This window comes from Phocoena sinus, chromosome 9 (assembly GCF_008692025.1).
Source record: "Phocoena sinus isolate mPhoSin1 chromosome 9, mPhoSin1.pri, whole genome shotgun sequence".
Lineage (NCBI taxonomy): Eukaryota > Metazoa > Chordata > Mammalia > Artiodactyla > Phocoenidae > Phocoena > Phocoena sinus.
Window position 1 is genome coordinate 26,685,957 of NC_045771.1, and position 7,228 is coordinate 26,693,184.

A 7,228-nucleotide genomic window follows, 5' to 3' on the forward strand; every position below is an offset into this window, starting at 1 on the left:
AACTGTGGTCATCCAGCCTTGGCTTAAAACTCTTCAGTTACTGGGGACTCGTTACATTGCAAGGTAACGTATCTTACTTTTTAGGTGCAGTACTTAACAGTGAGGCAAAATCTGCTTACCTATAATTTTAACATGGGCCACATTCTGTGTACTAGAATTAAAGTACATCTGTTCCCTCTTCTATAAAATCAACAAACTGTACATTTGAAGATAATCTGTCAAGTTTTCATTGAGTCTTTATTTCTCCAAGCAGGTACCCTCACTTCCTTTGGTACTTTCCCACATTCCTTACTATTTTATTTCTCCTCTTCAGTAAACATTCCATTTTACTAATGCTCTTCTCAAAGTTTGGTCCTCAAAGCTAGAAATAGAGCTGCAGGTGTTGGCCAATTCAGAATGTGAAGAAAACCTTTATTTACCTAAGATTGGATACTGCTCCTACCTGCCTGAAAATTTTATTCTGTAGATATTTATTTGTATACTTGGTTTTGTTTCCTTTCTCTTTTAATCCAGCTATATAATACTGCTAACTCATATTTTGTTTGTGGTCCAGTGAAATTCCAGGTTACTTTTGCATGAGCTTCTTACTGTGTGCTTCAAGCTTGGTCTCCTCATCCTGTACTAAATGTCGTTTTTTGTTTGCTTATATGGTCCCTCGGGGTAGGTTTTATGTTCATTCTTCTTGGTTTTAGCTCACAGTTTATGCCTATCGAGAACTTCTGAATCTTAAAAATCAGTTCCTCTGTATTAGCAATTTCTCTCATGTCTGTATGCCCTAATTTATTTATTTTACTTGCTCCCTTTATTACTGAATATGGATTCCACAAATGGAAGACAATATTCCATTATATAAGCATATTGAATGTCTTCCATTTCCAGACACAAAGTAAGATGTTCATTTTAACCTGTAAATTTTCATGATTTAGCATCTCTTTAATTTCTTCCTTTTTCCTCATCTTACCAAATTATGAATTCTCACATCATTCAACCAGATGATATCTCTTAAAAAATAATCGATCCCTATGCTTAAAATACAAAGGAGAGAGACATGTTAAAAAATCCTAACTATTGAACTGTATGCTGTTTCTGAATTGCCTTTCATGAATTGGTTTTTATGTTTTTTATCAAGATGAACTCATTTTAAAGATAATGCTGGGGCTTCCCTGGTGGCGCAGTGGTTGAGAGTCCGCCTGCCGATGCAGGGGACACGGGTTCGTGCCCCGCTCCGGGAAGATCCCACGTGCCGCGGAGCGGCTGGGCCCGTGAGCCATGGCCGCCGAGCCTGCGCGTCCGGAGCCTGTGCTCCGCAGCGGGAGAGGCCACAACAGTGAGAGGCCTGCGTACCGCAAAAAAAAAAAAAAAAAAAAAAAAAAAAAAAAGATAATGCTGTATTGATATTTAATTTTAAAAAGATACTATTGCTCATGAGTCATTATCCCTATACAGGTGTAGTGTAATGTTCCAAAATTACCCTTCTAAAATGAGCTTAATATATTGGTATTAGAGAACAGAAAGGGATAAGTTTTTTTAATCTCTTGAGTTATTTTAGTAAACAAGACTAACAGGTATCTAATATCATAAAACAATTTTTTCTTTACTTTGATTAAGGCATAGGAGATTCATATGGTTTCAACTTTTTTCCTTCATTAGTACTGGGTATTGTACCTCTCCAACATGTGTTTGTGATGACATTTACTCTTGACGATGGAACAGGAGTACTGGAAGCTTACCTCATGGATTCTGTAAGTAATAGAGGTAGTGAAGATACTTCTAATTAAAAAATAGTACTTTTTAAAATTTTAATATATTTATTCATGCCTCCTTTGTTACTGAGGAGATTTAAGGCAACTCTGAAGAATAAATAAAAGACAAGCACATAAATCTTAAATTGTCTATGTATTTATCTCTCTTTTGATTTGACACTGTAAATCTTAATATGTGAATAATGAAAAACTGAGGAAGTTCTATTCCAGGAGCCAAAGGCAGAGGTATGGCCACACCCTCAGGCATTATCTATTAGCATTTCACTGGGCTTTTTAAGCCTCCACATTTCGTATTAGAGAGAATGAAGTTACTTTGATAGGGAGATAGTTATGTGTGAAGCTAGGTAGCTGTCCACAAGACCACCTTCATTTCTGACAGTACCAAGTTTGGAGGTTCCCAAGACCACCCTTACTTCTGGCACCAGTTGAAAGTTCAGAGGTCCCCAAGAGCACCCTTAGTTTTGATAATTCGCTAGAAGGACTCACAGAACTTATTGAAAGCTATTATGCTCACTGTTAACAATTTATTACAGCTAAAGGATATAGGTTAAAATCCTCAAGGGAAGAGGTGCATAGGGCAGAGTCCAGGAAAGTTTCTAACATGGAGCTTCCGTTTGTTCTCTTCCCATGGAGTAGTGGACAGTGTTACTTTCCTGGAAATGATACGTAACAGTACACGTGAGGTATTGCCAACCAGGGAAGCGCAACTGAGCCTTAGTGTCCAGAGGTTTTTTTTGGAGCTTTATCATGTAGTCATGGTTGGCTGCCCATGTGACTGATCTCAATCTTCAGCCCCTCCAGTGGTCAAGTTAAAACCACATGCTGCAAACTCCCCACCCTAAATCACAATGTTAGAGTGACCCAGGGTCTCCAGGCAAAAAAGAATACTCCTATGAGACATGACATTCCAAGGGCTTAGATTACCTCTCAGAAACCGAGGGCAAAGGCCAATGAGGTTAAATTTTTTACTACACACATTGGGAAAAATCTGGGGTAAGGTTGAGGACAGTTTTTCTCCTGCCTAAATAAATTATTTATCCATTTATTAAATAAGTATTTAATGAGCACTTACTGTATGCCAAGTGCTACTCTTTGTGATGGGGATATAGCAATGAGTGAAACAAGCAAACTCCTTTCCCTCCTGGAACTTATAAATAGGAGAGGAGAAAAAAATTAAACAAATAAATATATACTATATATTAAACTCTTTTAAAGTAACACTTAGACATTGTAGGTGCTCAATACATATGCTATCAAGAGAATAGTAAGCCTCACTGTATTCTAATCATTCTTATCATTAAGTCAGAGTGGTTTAACTTGATTTTATATATATGTATCATAGCTGTTTTTAGATTAAAGTAGTAAATCAGATTTTAGAGTTTAGACTAGCACTCTAGTTTATGAATTCTACGATATTGATATGGTGAAATAGTCTAGATTATTTTAATTAGATAATATTCAAATAATTTTGTATTAATTATAACTTCTGAAGAAGATAAAGATCATTTCCTTGTTTCTTCATATTTTTCTTAAGGAAAAATTTTTCCAGATTCCAGCATCAGAAGTCCTAATCAATGATGACCTTCAGCAAAGTATGGATATGATCATGGATATGTTTTGTCCTCCAGGAGTAAAAATTGGTAGGCAGTAATATTTAACAATCCATTCATTCTTTTCCTTGAAATAATACCTAGCATATGGCTAAGCTATGGACTTTTAGAGGTATTGAAAACTTTGAAATCTGAATCCAAATAAATTACTAAGTGATTGTTTATACTGTATGATCTACCTACTGATGAAGATAGTGGCAGGGATAAAATAGGTATGAATCATAATTCCTGAAATGAGAAAAGTTTGTTAAACTAGCTTGAGATATTGATATAACAAGGGGGAGGCAATTTTGATCGCAAGCACATTTGATATGATGCTTATGCATACAAACAGTTGAAATTAAACCAACAGGGATGAAATTTTGACAAGAAACATTTCCTATAACATACTCATTTAGCCTGTTTAATTCATTGATGAATTGTCTCTTCAATATTAACTAGTTTCGGATTTTACAAGTTTTTATTTTACTAAATATTTTTGTCAGCTTTAGTTGTTTTCTGTGTAACATTTGATTCATCAACCAGTCTTCAGGTCAAATTGTATTGATTACACCTACTGCCACTGATTTTTCCTTTTGTGGCCATTATTTCTCTTTGCATTGAAACTTGCAGATCTAAGTCATTCTAAGGTAACTTGACTTCTAACAATTTTTCATCAGTAACAAATTTTACCACCTGCAGATCTAGCTGTTGTCAGTTTAATGTTTATAGGTTATTTTAAGTCAGGTTTTATTTTCCCCTGGTCAGTCTTTGCATTTTATAACAATTCCAAAAAGATAGTTTTTGTACATCCATAACTAAGTCTAACTTACATACTTTTATATGATGTCAGCTTTTATTTTTGTTGGCTGCTTGGATTCTTTTGGATAAATTTCTGCAAATAAAACTGCCATATCGGGGCTTCCCTGGTGGCGCAGTGGTTGAGAGTCCGCCTGCCGATGCAGGGGACACGGGTTCGTGCCCCGGTCTGGGAAGATCCCACATGCCGCGGAGCGGCTGGGCCCGTGAGCCATGGCCGCTGAGCCTGCGCGTCCGGAGCCTGTGCTCCGCAACGAGAGAGGCCACAACAGTGAGAGGCCCGCGTACCGCAAAAAAAAAAAAAAACCTGCCATATCAAAAAGCATAGGCCTGATAGGCTTTTGCTACATACTTTCAGATTGCTTTTCAAGAGCATTTTACCTGTTTATGGTTCTACCAGCAGTGTAAGAGAGTGCCTGTCTTGCTTGACCCTTGCCAATAGTGAGGACTATATTAAATGTCTTTCAAATTTAAACTTCAAGAAATGTTAACAGACTGTTCTAGAAGTTATAAACAGATTTACTGTGGTCATGACCAAAGCTTGGCTGCCAACATTGCCTGGACACAACACCTGGTACCTGACGGGAATTTCAACTAGACAGATGTAAGGGCGAGCTGGTTTCTTTGCAGTCAACCAAGAAAAACAAAACGGGTAGATCAGTAAGTGATAAGCAGAAAAAAAAAAGAGTAAAAGTTGGGAATGACGTAGATTACTACCTTTGCTATCAAATATTTTGAAAAACCCCACATTTAATGACTTTTTCCTGTTGTTGCGGAAAAATTCAAATTAGTCAGAATTGCTACAAAACAATAACATGAATCCAGTGTGTATTTGGAAGAGCAGGTAATGGTAAATGTGGTGAGTGTATTTATTTACTTTTCAAGCTAAATTAAATATGTTGATTTTACTAGCTAAGCATTATGCTTAGATACATATTTCAGAGTTATCTGTTTAGTTTTGATGGTTAAATAGCATTTCTTTTTTTGATTTGTAGATGCATATCCATGGTTGGAATGCTTCATCAAGTCATATAATGTCACAAGTGGAGCGGAGCAGCAAATTTGCTATCAGATTTTTGACACCACAGTTGCAGAAGATCTTATCTAATTTTGACATTCAACTTAGCATAGGTAAAATGCTATAATTTTGGAAGACATTACTATTTTCTATGCGATTGCTATAGAAGACATAAGAGATTTTAGCTCTGTAGTTTTCCATTTTAACCAGTATTTAAAAATTTTTTGACAGATAGGCATTGTGTTATCTTACTGCCCTCTTATAAGTTAACAATGTTCCTGTTGCTCAAAATATTCAGTATGATGGCTGTCAGGGATATAAAAGAGAGACATCGAATAAATAAGGACTGTGTTTTCATTTACTCTTTACTCTCCTCCATTCGGAGAAGCTGTTTTGTTACCCTACCCTAACACTCTCCCTATTGGTTTTTCCATGTATCAGCCACCGATTTCTCTGCCATCCATCATGCCTGGTTGAGCTGCTTTTTCTGCCCTGATTTTTATATCAGCAATTTGGATGATTTTAGCATGTATATGGGATTAGGAAATGTCCTTACCTTAAATCTTCCACTCTCACTGAGCACAAGGATTTAATCTGTTTTGTTTTCATGCAAAGGGATCTGCTTGAACAAGTACTCCTTGAAGAAGTGCTTGTCTGAGTGAGCTACAGTGTGCTTGAAAAGAGTGATTTGCTTTAAGTGGAAGTAGCAGAATTGCTTTCTTTGGGTGCTGACTTTGACCAATTGAGGATAAATCCATTTTTTCAGACCTGAATTATGTGCTTTGATTGCTTGTTTCTCTACATAATGTTAGAAGTTATTCCATTCCTCCTCAACCTAATCAAGTGATCAGATCTGCAATGTCAGCGACTTACGTATGTTACCCTTTTTGTTAGGGTCTTATGTAAAATATACTTAAATTTCAGGTTGAACATTGAATGAGAAATTAACTCAGTTTGATAGTCTGCTTTTTACCTGATGATATTTGTCAAATTTAAAATCATGAATATTCAGTTTTATACAAATGCTTCTGTATATTTATATATATGTAAAGATTTATGTATGTTATTTCCTGAAGACTGAGAGATACAGATCTGCCTAGCTCAATATTAGTGAAGAATAAATAAATGTACACATTTCAACTGTTTCGTTTATTTGCCCTATGTTGAGCTGAGGCATGATTTGAAGTGAAGAATCGAAGCAAGTGTGTCAATATAGCAGATATTTAGGACTGTCTGCACACCAGGTACAATACTAAGTAAGCCCTTAACATGTATTTTAGTTTCAAAGCAACCCATCATCCTGATGAGAAAACTAAGGTTTCACTGATAAGCTGACTTGACCAAATGCATACAATTATCAAATGCCAGTCAGCACTTGAATTCAGGTACTCTCTGCTCAGGGGCTGCACTGTTAGCCACTTCAGGCCTCTGGAGCAAAAGCTGGTACGGGGTTTTCTGCAAGTGAGTTCTCCCTTAAATATCTGAAGTAATATCACAGATAGAACCAAAAGGCTTTTCACACCTTATTGGCCAAAAGGATTGAATATCTGATTTTCTCTGCTCATAATAATTCTAAATTCGAATTCCTGAGTATATTAGCACATCTCCAGACCTAACTACCCATCTGCCCCATCGCTGAATTATCAGCTTGTTCAAGACAATGAAAGAGACCGATGCTGCTGTTTTGGAGATGTACACTCTTGGTTCAAAACATATTCAAGGAAAAACTTTTAAGAAATGTTTTAAGAAAATTTTGGTATTGGTGGTATGCTAGGGACACAAAAGTGAGAGAGGCATTTTCACTTCCTTCGGGAAGCACCCAGTCTAGGGGAGTAAGGGTCAGAGGTGCAGGGAGTGCCACACGTGTCAGCCTGTGCTGTCTGCCAGTTAATAAAGTAAAACTATGAATTTTCACGATTTCTCTTTACCTTTTGTTTTGTTTAGTAAACCCCTACATTGTCATCATTTTTGTTTTTGTTTTTAACTTTTCAGTTTTGAACAAGAAGCGTTTGTCAACCCCTAGTGTTTATCCAGTGGTG

General features: G+C 36.6%; 1 protein-coding gene across 6 annotated transcripts in view; it reads left to right on the forward strand.

The window, feature by feature from the left end:
* The window catches only part of POT1 (protection of telomeres 1), an 82,375-nt gene extending 76,046 nt beyond the window's left edge, over positions 1-6,329 (forward strand). For 3 of the 6 annotated variants that reach the window (XM_032643477.1, XM_032643479.1, XM_032643476.1), the window contains 3 exons: positions 1,651-1,742; positions 3,298-3,403; positions 5,167-6,329. In XM_032643477.1, the coding sequence (XP_032499368.1) occupies positions 1,651-1,742; positions 3,298-3,403; positions 5,167-5,279 (311 nt within the window). In that variant the 3' untranslated portion in view covers positions 5,280-6,329. Of the gene's footprint in view, positions 1-1,608; positions 1,743-3,297; positions 3,404-5,166 lie in introns of all 6 variants that reach the window. The other 3 variants (XM_032643474.1, XM_032643475.1, XM_032643480.1) reach the window with 1 other exon arrangement.
* The last annotated feature ends 899 nt before the right edge of the window (positions 6,330-7,228 follow it).